A 23656-nucleotide genomic window follows, 5' to 3' on the forward strand; every position below is an offset into this window, starting at 1 on the left:
TATAAAAATCTTCAATAATATAGAATATTAGGTCATTCAGACAGTTCTTTACCATAACTCAACAGAATCAGAGAAACTATATCATACAGTTTTATAGTAGGAAAAAGCATAGACTTGGGAATCAGGAGACCTAAGTTCTAGTTCCACTTCAATCATTAACTAGCCACATGACTTTAGGAAGAAGAGACTGAACTCAATATCGGCTAACCTCCTTTTCAGCTCTAACATTTCTCATTCTGAAGAGGAAAAAAAATATTCATGAATATAAAGCCTAATGAACAGGGGAAATTTTGAGATTAAAAAAAGTACTACTAATAATCACTCCTAAACAAGAAGTATAAACGGGACTGTTCCAGGAACGCCGAAAGGTATGATCACCCATACTGATAGCGATGGTGTTACCTAAATACTGTTTCTCATTTCCATATCCTTAGAAGCTTGCTTTCTTAAGTCTGTATTTTGTTTTTATTCTTTTGTTTTTGGAGTTTGCTTTGTTTACTTATCAATTGATTTATGGCTGCACTGGGTCTTTGTTGCCGTGCATGGGCTTTCTCTAGTTGTGGCAAATGAGGGCTACCCTTTATTGCAGTGTGCGGGCTTCCTTCCCATTGCCATGGCTTCTCTTGTTGCGGAGCATGGGCTCTAGGCACACGGGCTTCAGTAGTTGTGGCTCACAGGCTCTAGAGCGCAGACTCAGTAGTTGTGGCACACGGGCTTAGTTGCTCTGCAGCATGTGGGATCTTCCCGGACCAGGGCTCGAACCCGTGTCCCCTGCATTGGCAGGTGGATTCTTAGCCACTGCACCACCAGGGAAGTTCCTGTTTTGTTTTTAAATTATACTAACTTTGGACATTCAGAAAGTTTGAATTCTTTTCAGCTAATGTCATACATGACATTCTAGAAATATTTCAGAAAGTAATCTATATTCTCATTCTTGACTTTATAAAGAACACAAGCTAACACCTTTCCCAGTTTAAGGTTTAAGATGTATATATGTTGAACCAAATTTAGAAAGTTTACTTAATGCCCATAAGGAAGAAACAATCCAGAGAGTTTTGAATATGATTTAACTGTGTAAGGTAATCAAAAAAGATCCCTGTACTACAAAGCCACTCTCAAAGTATAAAAATATGGAACAAGGTTTGAACCTAAGTAGAAAATACCAGATTGGTACAATTTCTAAATACTTAGAAAATTCATGTTGATTACTCCTGAGTTATAAAGCTGATAAAAACCTCAACTGATCTCTGATTCTAAAAATAATTACAGCTACAAAAGAAAAATACAACCCCAAATTTTAAATATCCCAACTATTATTGGTTGCTCATAAACATAAATCCAAGTTAATTTTCAGCCCTGATGTAATAAGCATGTGGTTCTCTCCTACCTTCCATTCCAAATTATAATTTGGTTGGAAACACAGAACAATTTGTAATCACACTTACCACTAGAGCTTTCACAGAAGCTTTGTGAGGCATGGGCAGAGGCTTTCTCCAGTGGCTGGGCCCCTACACCTGAGTCCAGCTGCTTTGTATTAGCCATTTTTGAGTCTTCCCTTAATGTGCTAACTGTTGTCTCTTTTGGTTGGGTCTGCTGCATTTCCTGGCCAGGTCCTGGAGCATCATCTGTTCTCACTAAAGTCAAGGGAGGCTGTGAAGAGTCTGCCTCTACAGGTTCTTTTTCTGCAGTCACTGATTTCAGATCTCCTTCATATTCTGCACTCTTTTCTTCTTGGGTATCCGCTCTATTCTCAACACATGGTTCTATTTCTGGAGCATCATCCTCCCACAACTGAGAATCTGAGCATTTTTCCACTACCTCTAAAGGTTCAGAAGAAACATCAACTCTGGGAGATGGTTCCTTCACATCTACAATGACAACACTCGAGTCCTCTGAAGTAGCTTCTTCCCATGCTTCCTGATCCTTATGTTCCAATTCTTGGTCAAGTACTGGAAGCTTTTGAGGGGAATCAATACTAATCACACTGGTTTCAACTTCCATAGCTTCCTGGCATTCTTGTTTGGGGACTTCCTTTGGAAGACCCAGCCCCTGGGACTGAGTTTCAGTCAGAGAAAGGTGCAATGCAACACTCTCCATATTTTCTTCTTTGGGCTCCTCTCCTTGACTTTCACAAGGAGTCTCAGGGATTTCTTCCACCTCAGACCCTGAAGACCCCTCCTCTGGATGATGTTCTTTAAGTTCTATAGCTTCCTCCTGATCTAACACACTAGAGAGTGCCTCAGATCGAGTAGCTGGAGAGGGAACTGCCTGACTACCTGAATCGCAAGTGAGATCAATACAAACGTCTTCTGCCACAGTTTCTTCTCTGCCTTTGCAACCATCAGCTAAAATACTAATGTCGTCTCTGCTTTCTGTGTTAACCCTCTTTGTTTTATCATCATTCTGATTCAGTTCTACTTGGCCATCTTGTGCTGGATTAATCAGGATACTATCATTTTCAGCAAGAACAAGTTTAGAATTGAGAACTGGAGACATGGGTTCAGTATCCTCAATCTGTGTGCTTTCTCCATCTTCATCAATCCTGTGAGAACTCAAGCTTTCTATCTTTGGGGACTGACTATACTCACTTGTAGAAAGCATCAACTTACAAGAATCCCCTGTCAAAGAAAGCCCAAGATCCTCAGAGGAATTCTTTGGTTCAGTCTCTGAAGTTTTAGAATACTCAACAGTCAAAGATGAACTATGCAAACCTCTATCCTTCTTCTCATCATTTGATCGTTCTTCCAAACTTGGAGATGGAATGAAAATGTCCTAGGGAAGAACAAAAAGACACAAATAATCATTTTGTCATAATCGTATTTCTTTTATATCTAATCCTTCAATTCTAAAATTTCTAAATCAACTACGCAAGAATTTTAAAACTCTAGGGCCATAATCACCAGTCTGTTCATCAACACAAGTCACTGTTTAATGATCTTCTTGTGAATCATTGATCTAGAATAAGCACAATCCAAACAAAAACCTAAAGGTATTAACTTAGGTAGGAAGACACTTAAATTTAACTGTATACCACTACTAAAATCATGTCATACACTGTATGATGGGCCCTCAATTATACAGGAATCACGTGAACATATGCCTATCAATTATACAGGAGTCACGTGAACATATGCCTACACAGTCCACTTCGGTTCTCACAAAGTGGGAATATATACAGGCATAACTCAGAGATACTGCAGGTTCAGTTCCAGACCACCACAATACAGCAAGTCACACAAATTTTTAGGTTTCCCAGTGTACATAGAAGTTATGTTTACATTATAGTCTATTAAGTGTGCAATAGCATTATGTCTTTAAAAGATGTACATACCTTAATTAGAAAATACTTCATTGCTAAAAAAATGCTAAATGTCATCCGACAATGATGGATTGCCACAAACCTTCTATTTGTAAAAAATAAATTATCTGCAAAGCACAATAAAGCAAAGTGCAATAAAATGAGGTATGCCTGTCCTTATTTCACATCCCACTATTTCAAAATATGCTAGCATTCATAAAGATGTAAAATTCAAAGTTTACAATAATATTAGTCAACAGATACCACTACATACCAACAAGGAAGGCTGAAGGTAGTAAGAATACATCCTGTTGGTGAGGATGTGAAACTGTCATACACTGCTGGTGGCAATGCAAAAGCTAGAGCCACTTTGGAAAACAGTTTGGTACTATCTTCTAAAGTTAAACATACATTAATATTACCATATGACTCAGAAATTGTACTTGTAGGTAATTAACCCAAGAGAAATAAAATCATATGTCCACACAAAGATGTAGTATGCAAATGTTCACAACAGTATTATTCATAATAGCCCAAAACTAGAAGCAACCCAAATGTTCATCAATTGGTGAATAAATAAATTGTGGATATCTATATTACAGAATACTACTCAACAATAAAAAGGATTAAAATATTAAAACTTGCCAGAATATGAACGAATCTCAAAAATATGCTAGGCTAAAGAACTCAAACACAAAACACCATACACTTTTGATTCCAATCATATGAAATTTTTTAAAAAATTTTTGGCTGTGTTGAGTCTTCGTTGCTACACACAGGCTTTCTCTAGTTGCAGTGAGTGGGGGCTACTCTTCATTGTGGTGCGCGGGCTTCTCATTTCAGTGGCTTCTCTTGTTGCGGAGCACGGGCTCTAGGCACGCGGGCTTCAGTAGTTGTGGCTTGCGGGCTCTAAAGCGCAGGCTCAGTAGCTGTGGCACACGGGCTTAGTTGCTCTGCAGCATGTGGGATCTTCCTGGACCAGGGATCGAACCTGTGTCCCTGCATTGGCAGGCAGATTCTTATCCACTGTGCCACCAGGGAAAACCTATATGAAATTCTTGAAAAAATAAAACTATAGTGACAGAAGGCAGATGAATGCTTGCCTAGGGTAGAAGAGTGGATGGGGGCAAAGGATTATGAAGAAACTTTTTAGGGTGAGGAAACTGTTCTGTACTTTGATGGTGATGGTGGTTATACATTTGTATACAACTACCAAAACTGATCAAACTATACATTTAAAATGGCGTTCTTATTTTATGTAAATAATACCTTAAAAAAAAGAAAATAACCCAAAGTTAAAATATGTTTTTATGTAAGAATTTAATTTGTTATTTTGCCTAACATAAATGCTGTAACGCTCTAGACATAGCTGGTAAGGCATTCATTTCCTATTTTTAAGGGAATGAGGAATCAAAATAGGTTGCCAAACATTCTGTATATTCTATAACTTCTGGTATTTCAATGTCTGGTGTTACTGTTTACACTTTTAGATTATAAAAATAGTCTTAAATTTCAATCTGCTCATATACTCTGAGGCATGACTGAATAAATTGGTTTTAAATTGGTTCAACACTTCTAATGGCAATTTGGCAATACACGACAACAGCCTTGAAATTTTATATACCCTTTAGTCCAATAATTCCAGTTCCAGGAAATTATTTGATGAAAATACACTGGGATTTAGCTACAGTGCTTGCTGTTCAGTACTAAAATTATTATTTGGAAAAGGAAATAATATAAAATATCTTAAATATCCACTGATAGGAGATTCATTTAAAAATTATGATACACCTACATGATGGAATACTTTGTAATTACACAAAATTGTAGATGAGTATTTTAAAATATAGAAAAACATTCAGGCTATGCATTAAATAGAAAAGTTTTTAGTTAAAAAAGTATATGAATATATATTTTATTGTGGTCTATACATTTTTATATAATTTTCATTTTTTTAAGTTAATAAATATATATTATCAAAAAGTTATGAAAAACAAAACAAAAAAGTTATGAGCAGTTACTTGAGACAGGAAAATTGATGATCTTATTTTCACGTATCTGTATATTATACACACTCTACAAGAAAAATGTATTTACTTTTCTTGTAAAAAATAAATCATTTTACAAAGGCTTATAGTTAAGACATTGCTAATAAAATTATAAATACCTTTTTAAAAGTCAAACTCATAAAATAACCACTTTAAAGTGAATATTTACAATGTGCAACCACCACCTCTATCTACTGAAATGAAAATGAAAACATTTTCATCACTTCAAAAGGAAACCTCAGGGACTTCCCTGGTGGCACAGTAGTTAAGAATCCGCCTGCCAATGCAGGGGACACGGGTTCGAGCCCTGGCCGGGGAAGATCCCACATGCCGCGGAGCAGCTAAGTCCGTGTGCCACAACTACTGAGCCTGCACTCTAGAACCCGTGAGCCACAACTACTGAGTCCGCGTGCCACAATTACTGAAGCCCGTGTGCCTAGAGCCCATGCTCTGCAACAAGAGAAGCCACTGCAATGAGAAGCCCACATACCACAACAAAGTGTAGCCCCCGCTTGCCACAACTAGAGAAAGCCTGTGCGCAGCAACGAAGACCCAGTGCAGCCAAAAAAACCATAAATTAAATAAATTAAAAAAAAAAAAAGGAAAGGAAACCTCATATTCATTAAGCAGTTGTCCACATTCTGAATATGTTTTAAGTGTTATCAAAGTAAATACGTGATACCTTTTACAGAATTTTTTCAATATATGTATAATTTCAGTCAGCAAAGTAAAACTTCAGGGGCTAACCAGCCTATCAATAAGCTGTACTTCTTAAGACTGCCTGGATCTAGCCTCCGAGTGTCTGGCCCCTAATAATCCACAGCGCTGAGGCTCCCTGAAGGCCTAGTCAGAATAACGAAGTTAAGTGAAAAAACCACCTCAGGGCTCTGGATAAAGACTGATGAAGAACTGTCAGGACTTCGTTCAATGAGTCAACCAGTCTAGATTCAACAGACATAAATCCATAGTATCCAACCAGTCAAAAACTGGTCTCACACACACAGAGTTTAGGAGCCATACAAACAATCATCTATACTCTGACTTGTCATCCCCAAATTAATATGTATATCAAGAATGAGAAAGTGTTAAATATCAAACTATTTTCTACTAATCCTCTCCTCAGCCCTCACATCCTGGTGAAGGGTCGAAGAGGCTATGAAATTAACAAATATATTAGGAAAAAAAGAAAGAAATACATGGGGCTTCCCTGGTGGCACAGTGGTTAAGAATCCACCTGCCAATGCAGAGGACACGTGTTCAAGCCCTGGTCCAGGAAAATCTCACATGCCGCGGAGCAACTAAACCCATGTGCCACAACTACTGAGCCTGTGCTCTAGAGCCCTCGAGCCACAACTACTGAGCCCACGCGCCTAGAGCCCATGCTGCGCAACAAGAGAAGCCACCACTCCCACTCGCCGCAACCAGAGAAAGGCCACGTGCAGCAACAAAGACCCAACGCAAACAAAAATTAATAAATAGATATTACAACATCAAAATTAGGTTCACTTGGACTTCCATAACCAATCTACAGAAGAAATAACAGATGTGCAAAGGTGAGTCATTAAGACTAACATGTGGGCTTCCCTGGTGGCGCAGTGGTTGAGAGTCCGCCTGCCGATACAGGGGACATGGGTTCGTGCCCCGGTCCAGGAAGATCCCACGTGCCGCAGAGCGGCTGGGCCCGTTAGCCATGGACACTGAGCCTGCGCGTCCAGAGCCTGTGCTCCACAACAGGAAAGGCCACAACAGTGAGAGGCCCGCATACCGCAAGAAAAAAAAAGAAAAAAAAAGACTAACATGTAAGGAGTTTGATACATAAAGAAAAAAGTATGGAACTTCCAAATAAAAACAGTGGATTTAATACACACATTTTCTTTAACTCTCTTCCAAAATCTCACTAAGCAATGGTAAAGGGATTTTTTTTTAAAATGCATTTTCAAGAAAAAGAAAACAGGGATTTCCCTGGTGGCGCAGTGGTTAAGAATCTGCCTGCCAATGCAGGGGACATGGGTTCGAGCCCTGGTCCAGGAAGATCCCACATGCCGCGCAACAACTAAGCCCATACACCACAACTACTGAGCCTGTGCTCTAGAGCCCGTGAGCCACAACTACTGAAGCCCGTGAGCCTAGAGCCTGTGCTCTGCAACAAGAGAATCCACCGCAATGAGAAGCTCGCGCACCGCAAAGAGTAGCCCCTGCTCACCGCAACTAGAGAAAGCCCGCACGCAGCAACTAAGACCCAATGCAGCCATAAATAAATAAATAAACAAATTTATTTTTAAAAAAAAAGAAAGAAAAAGAGAACAAAGAACAGATAACCACAATAAAATTTTGCAAGAGTGGTCATCCATCTAGCAGACTAGTGAAAACTGAATTCCTAAGACAGCAGTGGAGAAAGCTAAGAAGTAACCCAAATTATACCTCAGAACTACCATGTCCCAAAAAAGATTCAGAACTTGGCAGTAGCCCAGGTAACTCTGGAAGTGGTGATGAGGGTAGTGCTAAAAACAGGAGGAACACTGGCTGGAAATCTATTTAAGAAGCAGTTTAATCCCCAGATTCGCTCTTCCTGACCCTCCTCTGCCCTGGAGAGGGTAAAACAGAGCATCCCTGAACTGGAGGAAAAGAGGCACAGTTATCAGAAAGTACCAGACTGAAAACAGGGAGATTAAATGAAAATTTACATATTCAATGGAACCTGCACCTGCCTCTCAACACCCCCAGTCCTCTTCCATCACAGACTTCTAAAGCAATGGCAGACAGGAGGGAACGTGAACAAGACAAGATAAATCAAGATACTGACATTAGGGGACCCCAAAAATGGCCCTGCATGTCACACTACAGTAAATTCCAGACACATGAAGCACTAACCACCAATTCAGAACTTCTAATCAGTTTTCTGGTATTTCACTCTTAAAGCAGTCAGAAAATCAAGGATTATTATCAGACTCTTGAGGAAAGCCTCTTTAAAAGTCAAACATCAAAACTAACAAAACTAACTAAAATCTATTTGAAGAAATAGTGACTATTGCAGGGAGAAAACGTCTCAGAAACTATTACTAATATCATTAAGGAGATAAGATAGTATACCCATGAAATGACAAAATGCTATTTTTTTTTAAAAAGGGAGAACATTCAAGGAAAAAAAAGAGTATAGAAATGAAAAATCCAAGAGTAGAAATTAATGTCTCAGAGAAAGTTAAAAAATGGTTGAACCTGGCAGTTGCACTCCTAATTATACACAAGAAAAATAGAAATACACATCCGCGCAAAAGCTTGCGCACAAATGTACACAGCATTATTTATAATAGCCAAGAAGGGGAAACAACCCAAATGTCCATCAACTGATAAATGGATGAATAAAACGCGGTATGTACATACACAGTATTATTCAGAATAAAAAGGAATGAAGTTCTGATACATGTCAGAACGTGGATGAACTGTGAAAACATTACAGTAAAGAAAACAGTCACCAAAGACAACATATTGTATAATTCCACTTATGTGAAATGCCCAGAACAGGCAAATCCATAGAGACACAAAGTAGACTAGTGATTGACTAGGGCTGGGGGTGGGGGAAATGGGAGTGACTGTTAATAAGCATGGGGTCTTTTGTTGGGGGTGGAGGGGGAGCGTGATGAAAATGTTCTAAAATTAGACTCTGGGGCTTCCCTGGTGGCGCAGTGGTTGAGATTCCGCCTGCCGATGCAGGGGACACGGGTTTGTGCCCTGGTCCGGGAAGATCCCACATGCCACGGACCGGCTGGGCCCGTGAGCCATGGCCGCTGAGCCTGCGCGTCCGGAGCCTGTGCTCCGCAACCGGAGAGGCCACAACAGTGAGAGGCCCGCATACCGCAAAAAAAAAAAAAAAATTAGACTCTGGTGAATAACTATACAACTTTGTGAATATACTAAAAGCCACTAGATTATACACTTTAAAAGGGTGAACAACACGATGCGTGAATTATATCTCAATAAAGTGAGGGTTTTTTTAAGTTTTAAAAAAAAGTAGTTGAGGAAATCATCCAGAAAGTTAAACAAAAGGAGAGAGAGATGGAAAGTAGGACACAAAATAATAAAATTACAAAACTATTCTAGGAATATGAATATCCGAACAATAGGTACTCCATTAAGAAAAAAAAAGAACAAAGGGGAAGAAATTAAATAATTAAATATCCCTGAACTGAAGGGCTTGAGTTTCTAGATTGAGAGGGCTTACCAACACAATGAAGGAAACAGACCTATGCCAAGGGTCTGGAAGTTTCAGAACACTGGGGATAAAAAGAAAAATCTACAAGATTCCAGTAAGGAAAAAAAACAGCTCACATATTAAAGATCAAAATCAAACTGGCCACACTTCTCAACAGCAACACTGGAAGTCTGAAGACGGTAGAGCGATGCTCTCAAAAGTTTAAAGGAAAATTATTTCCAACCTAAAATTCTATACTCCTACAAACTATGAATCATGTATGAGGGTAGAAAGTATGCTACTAAAGAATGTCCTCCATCAAAATGAGGGAGTAAACCAAGCAAGAAGACACGGAGCCCAAGAGGAATCCAACACAAAGACAGGTAAGGACAATCTCCAAAGACAATGAAAGGGAGGTGACAGTTATATACCAGGAATAGAAGGTAATAGCACAGATTAGAACTCAGGAGGCTCCAAAAGTGGTTTCTCCAAAATGAAAAAGTTTGAGGCCCCTGAACATCTTGAAAGGAGATATTGACAACTGGTGGAGAGCCTAGGGTTGATTTAGTGAGAAGTTCATGTGTTAAGGCAGAATAATGACTAATGCCCCCTTTCAATTTCAAAGCAACATTTTTAAGAAGTTAAAGACACAGTACAAATTATACTCCAATAAAGATGTTAAAAAAAAAAAAGACATAGTACAAAATTCAAACATAAAAAGTACATCAAGATGTTAGATGACCCTGGAAATGTTCTAAAACTAGATTCTGATAACAGCTGCACAATTCTGTAAATTTACTAAAATATCACTAAACTATACACTTAAAATGGGTGAGTTTTATGGTTTCTAAATTATACCTCAATACAGTTGTTTAAAAAAAAAAACATGTTAGAAGGAAAAAACTTTTTCTATGATACTCACATGAGAAAACTCAGGCTGGGATGGAACAGGAAGTGACCCAGGAGTGAAGACTGGTGTGCTCTGAGATACCGGTGTTGAGGCTTGTGGTGATATAGTGGGCTCAGGTGGGAGAGGAGGGTTTTCTATCCCTACCGGTTCATCACCTTTGAGTTTCTTCTGAAAAGACTCTCCCCCTTCAGATAACACTGACATATCCATTGGCTCATCTAGTTTAAAATAGGAAACACAAATTGAGAAATAAGCACTCATCAATACTATTCATGTTCCAATACCACTAATAACAATTATATTCAGATATTTTCATCCCTAAAAAAAACAGTGACAATTTTCAGAAAAGCTGATAGGTTAATAGAAGATTGAGTCCTGGAAATCTAGCAACACTTTATTCCCCTGGGGGAGGGAAGTCCACACTCCTAAAATACTCAGATATAGATTAAAATAGGGTTCATCTAGGGATACCCATCCATCCATATGATAGTAAATTAACTAGGTTCCTCTCAGACCCTTTCCTGATTATAGCTCAGTTTTCACATTTGCATAGGAACGCCCAGATTAATGGCACCTAATTTAACCACAGGCCTTGAAAGGCAGTGAACTTGTTCATCACTCTAAGTAAATATCTACATATTTATGAACTCATTTTATTTGCATTAACTGCTAAGTGCAGAGAGGTGGATGCCAGGACAAATAGAGAAGAAGGAAAAAAAAAATCTATCAGTGACAAGCAGCAATGATTTATCAAAGAACAGAGTACAGGACACTAATCCTGAGACAAATTGCTCAGGAGGGAAACATAAACACAAACAAAACACAAAACACTGCTTTTCGTATAGTATCCTACCCACCTGTAGGCTAACAGGATCTTCCTCAGAGCCAGCCTAGCTTGCTAGGTATTTGATTCATCAACCCTTTTTCCCCTATCTTACAGCTTGACCCCAAACAGGCTTCCATTAGACCACTCTCACAAAGTACCTATGCCATTTAGTTTTTCCCTATAATCCACATTCATGCTACCAGGTACCCGCCCCACCTCCACCTCAATACCTACCCTTGCTGCTTAGCTTGGCCTCAAACGCACACTCCACTCTAATGCTATGTTCGGGAACTGATGCTGTAGGCCTTTATTTCCCTACCACAGCTGTGTTAAGTATTTTCATTACACCTTTTTATCTTTATTGCCGTGACAAAGCACTTATTAAGGACTGTTCTAAGCACTACATATAAAAAGTCTTTAGGTTAATATTCTTAGACAACAACAGCAAAATACAAAAAACCATACACAGTTGCATAGTTATGCACATATTAAGCAAATGCATTAAATCTAAAATTAACAAAGGAAAATACAATGTTACATAAAAAAAAGAACACTGAATCATATACATAACATGATCCCACTTGTGTAAACATACTTCTTTATATTTATACATAGAAAACACTCTGAAAGGAAACACATATCCAAATACTAATTATATCTGGACTGTGGTATCACAGGTGATTTTTATTTTCTTCTCATTACTTTCCCATATGCTTTCCAAACTTTCCACAGTAAGTACTAATTATGTTTACAGTCAGGGAGAGAGCATTTTTAATATAATTACTTTTATATATCTTCAGTGTTCACACTACAGATAGAAAAAATGGTTCTAAGGATAAGCCAAACTTAACTTGCATTAACAGCCTTTTTTGTAGAATGGATTCACTTTTATTTTTCACTGAAGATATCACTAATCATGTTATGCTTAGAATGATATTAGTCCATTTGGATACCTACATTGATTTCAAGAGAAAATAGCCAGACACAAACTCTGTGACAGAAGAAAGTCTAAGATTAAATTTTGTCATGGGTAAATGAAAACCCATGAGCACAGGCTCTGGAGGCAGCTGCCCAAGTTCAAATCCTGCCTCTGTGGACTTAGTTGTGAAATCTCTCTGTGCCTCCATTTTCTCATCTGTAAAATGGGGATAAAAGTAACACCTACTTCTTAGGAATGTTGTGAGGATTTAAAAAACAAACAAAAAAAGAAACAAACAGAAGAACCCAGAACGAAAGAGAAGCAAAAAGAACAGTGCCTGGCATAAAATAAGTGTTCAATAAATATTAGCTATTGTACCATTACTGATATATGAAAGAATGAAAAGGAAAAAAATCATGGAATTTATTGGAAAAGGCTTTGTAGAAGTAGGAAAAATTTAGAAATATCTTGAATGACTGGATAGGAGACTAGAAGAGAGCAATAGAGGTTTAGATAATGACATAAATTAAGTAAAAAGAAAAACTTTCTTGTGTATAAAGTAATATAAAATCACTAGGTCCTCAAAGGAGGAAGGGAATTAAGCCAAAATTTCTACCACCTGCTCCTAATGACTCTTTGGCTAAAACTGCTTTGATAATAGCAGAAATAACCTATAAAGAGCAAAAGAAACAATTTTTGGTTCCCTCTGACCAGTAACATGCTATCATGTTGCTGGACACTATTAGGCCAATAGCAATAAAGGTCTTCATTATACTATTGATAATTCATTTGAGTTCAACTTGAACAATTTTCCCTTAAGGGTCTTTTCAAAAATTAAACTGTCAATAGAGAACTCTCAGAAGAATCAGTGCTAGAAGAGCAAAGAACTGAGGAAAGCATTTAACACTAGGCCACTCCCCTGAAGCTTAGACATGAGTCCTAGCGAATAGTTGAGGTCACAGTGTTCTAACATGTAAAGGAACAGTACACTTCACAAGGCAGAAGAAGTGCTGCCCCTCTTCTAACCTGAGATCAACAGATAGATCAAGAGAGCTCACCTTTTCTCCCTTCTTGCTCTGTGGGACTGCTAGGAACGATAAAGGGGGTAGATCGGAAGGCGTCAGGGGAAGGAGCAACAAGGTCTGAGGAATTCCTTTATACAAAGAGAGAGCCACAGGTTATTTTACCACAGCTACAGCTTCGCACTTGCTTTCTACTTTTTAACAGCAAAAATATCTGTAACTCATTCAAGTACTTATTAGTGCTTCTCTCAAACAGCTAACCGACCTTGGTAGAAGAGCCATGAACAATACTTCAATAACTATTTCTCACACCACACATATCCAAAATTAGAATTAAAAAAAAAAAAAGATTAAGGGAAAAGTCATATGATTACAAGAGAAAGTAAATGACCAGACACAAAGACATCATGACTGAAAAGCAGGATGAGATAGTGCTAAAAAAATTAATTCATCTGCAGATTTGAGACAAATATTTACTCCATTTTTTGCCTATTATGAGAAAGATCATGTATATTCTTATTAAAAAAAGAAAAAGCAACCTCTTTGCCCTAATACAGATAAAGAAATCCAACTACTGTCAACTCTAGCATAACCTCTTCTGCACCCCTATGCCATTAACTGGGAAGAACTGCTAGCCAAATGGAGCAGCAGGCAGCTTGTTTTGGACATGTAACAGTCTCTAAATAACTGGGCAGTTTCTTTCCTGGTGAAACTTTTGGGCTACAATTTTAAAATCTCCAAATGGGAAAGCAGATCTACCTGCCTTCGATAATTCCACTAAGTTCTTATTCCCCAAAATTCTTAAGCCTAGAGTTTACTTTTCAGTTTCAAAAAGACTTCTGGACTACCAACTTTAGCTCTTTCAACCTTAGCCTAAAACCATCAGGCACATGTTTCCTTGAAAGGGTTATTTTAGGCTTACTTACGTGGAAAGACTCTCCTGAACAAGAGACCTCTGACCAGAGAGCTGCAGGAGGTGCAAAGTGGTGGCAGGTGTGGAAGCCAGAGAACACCCACCTTCTTCCCTTGAAGGAGTACAGCAACCATCAGAAGCTACTGAGAAAAAAAAAAAAATTCTAGTTGCATTTACTTCTCATATTGACATTACTGAATTGTCAAAAAAACAAAAAACAAAACACACTCAGTAGTACAAAAAGCATAATATTCATATATCCACCCATGTTCCAAGAGGGCAGAAACTGTTTTCTAACTGCTGTACAATTAGTGGAATGCCACACTAACACAAATCTTGAGTGACCATTAAACATCCTCTCCCTAATGAATTATGGGTTTCTTTAATAAAGAATTGACAAAAAGAACTCCTTAGTCCTTTCTGTCATGATTAAAGCTTGGAGAAGAAAAGCCAGGACGCTTAAACCTCTCCTTGGCTGCTCTTCTTTCTGGTCAAGTTTCTATTATAAGACAGCAAGCGAGCCCTTTATTCCAAGGTCTACCTAAGGTGAAGTAAAGCTCATGCCATGATGCAGATGGGAGAAGTCAAAACGATGTGCATGACACCTGATGATATGAACGCAACAATTTTCATGATTAGAACCTGGGCTCCTCAAAAGACAGAAAAAATACTAAAGCACAAGTAAAAGGATATATGAGCAGTCATTACTGATTTATACTATGAAGAGGCTCCTGTTGGTCCCTTCTCCTTAGCAACAAATGAAGTATCAGCTGTATTAATTGCAAGAATAAAGAAATTTCTTAAATACAACCTTGTAGCTTTAATGAGAGACCAGAAAAGGTTTCTTGGTGATGCTCTGTATGTCCTGCACACATTCACAGCATAGTACAGGAGTATAACCTTCTCTTCCTCCCTACTTACAACCAATACATCATATTTTGCTGATTGTTACTGAAGCTTTCTGGCTCTGTGAGGTTGCAGCATGGGGCACTGGTGGGGGTTAATGAAAGGTGAAACAAATACCATTCTAGTCTTCTAAAGGTATTACATTCTTTCTGCTGGACCATAACTTCCTATTTGTGGCAGAGGAACTAATAAACAGATGAATAAGTGACTGTTACCCAGGTGAACATGAAATTCTTCACTTAATTATCATATTTAAGATTTGAAGACTTTTGATAACAGAAATAGCTACTCTTTCCATAACATTAAATCTGCCATATTATTAGCTAGTATTCTTCAGTATCTCCATTTCCAAAAGAGAAAGAAAATTATGTTACCACACGCTAAATAGCAATTATTTCCAAAAAGCCCTTCTCATCAATCAGCTAGAAACGTACTTTCCTTCCATACCACAAACAAGTCTGCACACCTATAAAGTGCCTTCTGACTTAAAACAGTAGTTTCAGAACAGAAATAAAAGTTTAGATCTTCAGAAAAGAAGAGCTACGGCAACGAATTACTCTTTGTACCTGTTTTATTGCTCTGGTCAAACAAGTCTTCCTGAGTTGACAAAACCTCAGGCTCTGGTGACTTCTGAATCTGCATCCCACCTTCCAGAAGTTCCTGAACAGATATTTGTTCTTTTGTTTCCACAGCAGCAAGAGAGCCTTTGGGACTAGCAGGCATGTCCTCTGACCTAGGAAATTCATATCACCAGGAAAAAAAGTTACCATGTTCAAAGGCTTTCATCTTTGAAGAAAGAAGCATTTCCTGTTTTGTGTGTTTTCCTTTTTTAATTTCAAAACTTCCAGAAACTATTTATTAAAAGTGAAATAAGCTACACTTTATAATGATGCAAAGCCCTCAGCCCATTTCAAAGTGTGTCTCAGTCTCTCACAAAGCAATACCTCTTTTCCACTCTGCTCACTGCAGTGCTGCATGCTGTCCAAGATTTCTGATAAGTGAGTTAGGGATTTTTGTTTCATACATTGTTATCTAGAGGTGCATGAAGCAGTGTGATCCAGACGGCAACAATGCCAGAACAATGACCTCCCACAGAAAGAGCTTGGATGTAAATCTTCCTCTGCACCAGCCACACACTTTATCTTCTGCTGACCTTTTTGATCTGATCTACTCAACCCAAGCCCCAAACCAAGACTCCTTCACACAAATACTACTTACACATGTAAGACACTCACTGCTGGCTCCGTTCCAGAGACTTAGGCGGTTCACCTACTCTACCATTCCCCAGAGTAAACAGGATAGCAAAACTACCTAGAGAGTAATTTCCTAAGGAAAAGCGGAATGTTAAACTGAGTGTTTTGCATTAGAAAGACAACCTCTCTTGATATTCAACTTTGTTCAGTACCCCATTCCCCACTGTTTCTACTGAAGGAAGAAACAAAAGAATACTAAATGTTTACTCATTCCCTTCTCCAAAATGGAAGCATCCCACTTGTCCTCTGCCATATCTAAACTTGAGGTATTGACCAGAGACAATGCTGTTTTGGATACAACAATCACCATAGGCAGAACAGAGGTATACTGCCCAATTCCCACCAAGTTAAGAGCCTGAAAGACATGGGAAAAGAATACCTCCCTATTTATCTATGCCATAAGCTACCAGACGCAGGATACCTGAGGACCCAAAGCAATCTGGGTGCTCCTCAAGTATAAAAACAGTAGACTTTCAAATATAATATTCTTTTGACTCTTACAACACTAGAGAATTTAGAAAGACAGACCACAGAGAGATAGTGCCTCTGCAGACAAAGAACAGAGAGGAGGAGTAACAACCAAAGATTAAGGGATCATCCTTACAGTTAAAGCAGCAATAAATTGGACTTGTAATATGCCTAAAGATAAGATGACACAATGAGAATTCATAAACAATAAATGTTTCTACTGGACCATAAATATGCCCAGGCAAGGGGGGAAAAAAAAATCAAGAATTTCTAAAAAAGTTTCCACCTGGCCAAGTGAAATGAGTGTAACCTGATAGCAGAAACCCAAAAATACTTTCTAGAAAGAACTTGGTTTACCTTGCAGGTGGTGAGTTTTGCTCTTCTACCACAGATACATCCTTACTGGGCTGTGGTGCCACAGGGATATCCTTACTGGGCTGTGCTGCCATGGGGATACCTTCATTAGACTGTTCTTCATGCTTAATTGCTTAAAGTTTTAGAAGAAGACAGGAAGGAAATATTTAATTTTTCAAAGTACTAAAAGTAGTCCCAAATGCTTTTTAAAAGGCAAAGATATTAAAGAAAGAAATACAAACTGAAAATATATACAGGCATCATTCCAGAAAGGAAAATAACCAATTACCCACTTACAAAAAACCTTAGTATGCAAGCCATCAACTGACAAGTACTCGCCAGACAACTCTACAACCTTACTATACTAACTTTGATTATATTAACTTAGATAGCTATAAGATATATCAAGGAAAAAACAACTAGCTCTAGCATGGGAGGAAAATACTTATAAACAAACTCTAAATGCCAGAAAACATGTTACGTACCAATATTAGCATCCACATCAGATAGCCTAGTATAAGCAGAGTTGGTGGTTACTGACTGTAGATTGTCTGCTTCACGTGGCAGAGTTTGTTCCTCAACATCCTGGCTCTGGGAAAGTTCTAGAACCCCAAAGCCCAGCTGTGATGAGGCAGGATCTAGGAAGAAAACCCCAAGAAATCAGGTATCATCCCACAACATTATGTACTATGCAAGGTGCTGCCCTTTAGCAAAAGAAGGTCATATTAAGTCTTTCACATCAAAGCCCTGCACCCCAAATTTTTTCAAAATAAAATTAAGAATAGAAGCACTAAAAGCAAAGGGGGAAAATGCATAATGAAGCAAAAACTGTGTACCATAAAACCTTACAAGCACCTAATAAAGGTAGACTATTTCTACTTTCTAAAGAAATACATAAGCCGCGCGCACACACGCAGAGAGCACTGTACTTCATATTGTAATTCCACCCCACAAGGCATGCATCCCCAAAATATTTGAAAAACAAATGAATACAAAAGAAGTAGGAGTCAGTATGCAGAAAGGGGGCTAAAAAATGAGCTAAAAATTCCTGAACACCAAATTAGGTGGATTATCTTAGGCTACCAGCAAATTTCCTAACGACTATTCTCAATTTAATGATAAGAAATCTATAACCTGATAAAAGGGAGAAATTTAGACATCTGCATGCTCATGTTAAAGGGGTTAGACCAATCTACTATCCTGAAAAAGGCATAAAGCTACCTTCAGCACCAAGGGAGTGTGTGGTATCGTCTGAAATATCTCCTTCTTTTTCCTTTTTCTCCTTCTCTTCCACCTCTTCTTCCTTCTCTTCACCCACAGGAGGAGCAGATTCCACTGACATTCCCAAAACACTATACAGCAAAAAGACACAATCATGTGTTCACAGATAGGCCGGGATATTTTGCTCAAAGAACTCTTTAAATTTTATTGTGACTCCCCACACACCAACCACGTTTTAAGCAAATTTGAAAAAGTAAAAAACCTCACCCCATTATTGCTTCTTTCTACAAAAGGCACCTAAAAGGTTAACAACTCAAAACACTGTAGTACAGAATTAAGTAATACAAATAAGAGACAGAGGAAGAAACAAACATACTTGATTTTTATCTTTCTCTGAAAAAATCTGAGCAGGGATAGAAAAATCTTGCACTCAAGAGAATTACTGACAAGTGACAAGAGAAGATGTGCATTAGATGTGCAGAGAAGGGGCTCAAAAATACATCTATTGGGCTTCCCTGGTGGCGCAGTGGTTGAGAGTCCGCCTGCCGATGCAGGGGACACGGGTTCGTGCCCCAGTCCGGGAGGATCCCACATGCTGCGGAGCGGCTAGGCCCGTTGAGACATGGCCACGTGTCCAGAGCCTGTGCTCCGCAACAGGAGAGGCCATAACCGTGAGAGGCCCGCGTAGTGCCAAAAAAAAAAAAAAACATCTATTTAATAGAACACAGTTCACAAAAGAATTTTAGTAAAAATTCTTAGAATACATAACATAGAACCACAGTGGCTGAAAAAAATTCAGGTAAGACATCTGTGTATTGAAAAGAAGACATCACAGGTCAAAAAACGATAAACAAAAGTAAAACACACATAACAATTAGGAAAAAATATCTGCAACAATATAACAAAATAGTCTCCATAATATACAAGGAACTCGTAAGAAGCTCAAGATATGAATGGACAAACAACAGAAAAGACAGCTCACAAAAAAAAGAAATACAAGTATCTTTAAACATGTAAGAAATCAGGGCTTCCCTGGTGGTGCAGTGGTTGAGAGTCCGCCTGCTGATGCAGGGGACACGGGTTGGGGCCCCAGTCTGGGAAGATCCCACATGCCGCAGAGCGGCTGGGCCCGTGAGCCATAGCCGCTGAGCCTGCGCGTCTGGAGCCTGTGCTCCGCAACGGGAGAGGCCACAACAGTGAGAGGCCCGCGTACCGCGAAAAAAAAAAAAAAGGTAAGATATCAGAGAAACCATTTGTTGCCAATCAAATTAGAAAAGAAAAACTGTAAATACTGTACTACTATTCAGTGCTGCCCAAACCTGAGGTGAGATTAGCATTATCACATACTGTTTATGAGAGTATAAACTAATAGAACCTTTCTGCAGAACAACTGGGAAATATGTATCAAGAGCTCTAAAAAATGTTCATACCTAGTAATTTCAACTGTAAAAAATAATTTGAAATATGAAAAGATCCTGATACAAACTTACTTTCGAAGTTCACTGTGACTAACAACCTACTGTAAGCCCAACAGTAGGTAAATGATTAACTAATTTCATAATCCATAAAATGAAATTTATGCAGCCATTAAAAATGTTCAAAACAACCAAATACAACATGTAAACCATAATCTGGATTGGATACTGGATAAAATATATATATATATATATATAAAATAAAGCCATCTTTGAGACAACCTGGAAAATCTGAATATGCACTTATTACTAGGTTTTACAGAATCGATATTTTCTTAGGTGTGATAAGGGTATTATGATAATATAGGATAATATTTTTCTTAGGGGATGAATGCTAAAGTATTTGAGGGGAACTATGATTTCTGCAACTTTGTTTCAAAACAGTATATTTTACACACACACACAGAAAAATGCATAGTATCTTTTGAAAAATGCATAGTACCTTTTCATCTCTACTGTGGGTTTAAACTTTTAAAATAAAAAACTAGGGGCAAATGTTATTTAGAGTTTTAATTGCAGGGGAAATTAACTGCTCATGTTGTTAAGCAAAAAGGTCAAGAAACACACGAACTTTTACTTCCCATGTGTCAACTATGTATATCAAATGCACAACAACAACAAAAAACAACAGGGAAAATAAGCCAAAATGTTTACAGCAATTAGCCTCTGGGTGGCAGAATTATAGATGACATTTTTGCCTCCTGTAACATTTCATATAAAGACCATTAAGCATAAGTTTAATAAGCATAAAAGAGAAGAAAACATAAATTTGCAAAGTTGGGGACCATGATCCAAGGAAGAGAAAAAAGGACTGAATAAAGACTTCCACAAAAATAAAATAGAATGTTACCTACACAACTGGGAGGACCAGATGCCTGACCTCAGGAAACATAGGGAAAGAAAGTCAAGAGTGTGTATGACAAAAAGTAGAAGAGCAAATGAAAGACAGCACAAACCACACACCTTGGATCTTCCTCAGTCTCTTTTGGTGGTTTTCTTCAAGTTCCTAACGCTCGTAGGCACAGTGAGTCCTTGGACCTCTTCTTCACCTACAACTCACCCCCTTAGTGATCTTATCCAGACTCATGGCTTTGAACATCATCCATATGCTTATGACTCTGGAATTTTAAATCTCCAGCTTAGACCTTCTCCAGACATTCACATTGTCAACTGCCTCCAACTGGCAATTGAAAAGGCAGCTCAACTGTAACAGGTCTATAACTGAACTTCCCCTGCAGTCTTCTCATCTCAATTAACAGAAACTCCATTCTTCTAGTTCCCAAATGAAAAACATGGAATCACTGTTACCTCCTTCATCTCTTGCATACTTCACATCCAATCTATCTTTGAATCATATTTTCAAAAACCCAGAATCTCACCACTCCTCATCCACTTCTACTCTGGTCTAGCCACTGTCACATTTTGCCTAAATTATTTCAGTAGTCTCCTAGTAGGTCTTCCTGACTCTACCCTTGCTCTCCCTTCAGACTATTCTTTTTTAAATTTAATCTGAAGAGCTTTTTTTTTTAATTTTTATTTTTCCCAGCTTTATCGAGGTATAATGGACAAATAAAAATTGTATACTCTTCAGTCTATTCTTGATCCAGCGGCCAGAGTGATCCTGTTTAAATCTAAGTCAGATCATGTCATTCCTCTGCTCAAAACCGTTAAATACTTTCCTAAGAGTAACAGCCAAATTCCTCACAATGATCCATAAAGCTTTATATATTCTGGTTCCCTCTTTACTTCCCTGACCTCTTCTCCCACTCCTCTCAAGCACTCCACGCCAGCCACACTAACCTCCTTGTCATTTCTCAAGTATTCCAGGCACATGCTTCTCTCAGGGCTTTTGCATTTGCTGTTCTCTATGCATGGATTACATTTATCCCAAATAATAGTAGAGATCACTTACTTAAGATTTTTAGTCAAATGTCACATCACTAAAGCATCCCCTAAGTCACCCTACCTAAACTTGCAATTCCTTTGATGTTTCCCATCCCCTTCTCTGCTTTATTTTTCTCTTCAGCCCTATCAGAGTCTAAGATACTATATATTTTTACTTATCTATCATGTATTGCTACATCCCATACCAGAATGTAAGCTCCATTAAGGTCTAGGGTTTCTTATCTCTTCTGATCACTTTGCATCCCCAAAACTCAACAGTGCTTTGCATATAGGAAATACTCAATAAATATTTAATTAGAATGATCAGGTGAATCAGAAGAGGCTTGAAATTAATCCAATTATAAACAAAAAGTAGTACTGATATTAAACTTTTCTCCACTATCCAAAACTGATGGAAAAAGAAAACAAAGGTTTAAATATATTATTTAAAAATACAGAAGTAGCCAATGAAAGAAATAAAACAATTATCATCAAAAATTAGGAGAATGTTGTTGTGAGTTAAAACCTCATCTTTCATTATGGAACTCAAGTGTCTTAATTTGATAAAACAAGAAATGGTAATACAACAGTGTTACTTAGTTTTACAACAGTATTAAGAGCTAGGAAGATAACCTCCCAAAGAAATAAAAGCACAAACACTTAAAAAGCATTACCTCTGTGAAAGGGGACCAATGGTGGGAATGGACTATTTGCTTTTCATAAGTTCTTTTTAAAATAAATTATGTATTTATATCACTCTTAAAAATATTTAACAGGGCTTCCCTGGTGGCGCAGTGGTTGAGAGTCCGCCTGCCGATGCAGGGGACATGGGTTCATGCCCCGGTCTGGGAAGATCCCACATGCCGCGGAGCGGCTGGGCCCGTGAGCCATGGCCGTGGAGCCTGTGCATCCGGAGCCTGTGCTTTGCAACGGGAGAGGCCACAACAGTGAGAAGCCCGTGTACCGCAAAAAAAAAAAAAAAAAATTAACAGACCTCATCAAAATTAAAAACATGCTCTATGGAAAAAGCCTCTTAACAGGATGAAAAGACAAGCTACAGAGTAGGAGAAAAATATCTGCAAACCACATATGCTACAAAGGACTAATATATAGAATATATAAAGAAGTCTCAAAACACAATAAAAAAAATCCAGTTAGAAAATAGGCAAAAGACATAAACAGACATTTCCTTGAAGAGGATGTACAGATGGCAGAGAAGCACATGAAAAGATGTTCAACATCATTAGCCATTAGGGAAATGCAAATTAAAACCTCAGTGAGATATCATCACACACTTATCAGAATGGCTAAAATAAAAAATAGTGACAACACCAAATGCTGGTGAGAATGGAGAGAAATTGGATGTCTCATACACTGCTAGTGGGACTGTAAAACGATACAGCCACTCTAGAAAACAGTTCAGCAGTTTCTTAAAAAAACTGAACAGGCAACTACCATATGACCCAGCAATTGCCCACCTGGCCATTTATCCTAGAGATACGAAGACTTACAAAAACCTGTATGCAAATGTTCATAGCAGCTTTATTTACATTAGCCAAAATCTAGAATCAACCCAGATTTCCTTCAACAGGCAAATGGTTCAACAAATTGTGGTACATCCATACCATGGAACACTACTCAGCAATAAGAAGGAACAAACCACTGATACATCCAACAACTCAGATGGATCTCCTGGGACTTATGCTAATTGAAAAAAGCCAATCCCCAAAGATTATATACTGTATGATCCTATTTATATAACATTTTGAATGACAAAACTTTACCAGTGGAGAATGATCTTTTTTTTTTGGTCCCACTGCACGGCTTCCTGGATCTTAGTTCCCCACCCAGGGATCGAACCCACACCCTCAGCAGTGAAAGCACAGAGTCCTACCCACTGGACCACCAGGGAATTCCCCAGAGGATGGTCTTAATTAGCGGTTGCCAGAGGTTCATGTGCAGGAGAGGGA

The 23656-nt window shown here is 38.3% G+C and overlaps 1 protein-coding gene across 9 annotated transcripts in view; it reads right to left on the reverse strand.

Annotated features, from left to right (window-relative positions):
* The window catches only part of TP53BP1 (tumor protein p53 binding protein 1), a 66584-nt gene that overhangs the window by 38981 nt on the left and 3947 nt on the right, over positions 1-23656 (reverse strand). For 7 of the 9 annotated variants that reach the window (XR_003428212.1, XM_027084103.1, XM_027084102.1 and 4 more), the window contains exons 5-12: positions 18328-18458; positions 17592-17744; positions 17110-17239; positions 15598-15764; positions 14139-14268; positions 13249-13343; positions 10458-10663; positions 1446-2772 (exon numbers count right to left, since the gene is read on the reverse strand). Coding sequence is in view for 8 of the 9 variants with exons in the window: in XM_027084103.1 (XP_026939904.1) it covers positions 1446-2772; positions 10458-10663; positions 13249-13343; positions 14139-14268; positions 15598-15764; positions 17110-17239; positions 17592-17744; positions 18328-18458 (2339 nt within the window). In the remaining variant the exon portion in view is untranslated. Of the gene's footprint in view, positions 1-1445; positions 2773-10457; positions 10664-12228; positions 12344-13248; positions 13344-14138; positions 14269-15597; positions 15765-17109; positions 17240-17591; positions 17745-18327; positions 18459-23656 lie in introns of those variants that run through there. The other 2 variants (XM_027084097.1, XM_027084104.1) reach the window with 2 other exon arrangements.

Source organism: Aethalodelphis obliquidens, unplaced genomic scaffold, assembly GCF_003676395.1.
Source record: "Aethalodelphis obliquidens isolate GAN/ISIS:26980383/991018 unplaced genomic scaffold, ASM367639v1 scaffold51, whole genome shotgun sequence".
Taxonomy (NCBI): domain Eukaryota; kingdom Metazoa; phylum Chordata; class Mammalia; order Artiodactyla; family Delphinidae; genus Aethalodelphis; species Aethalodelphis obliquidens.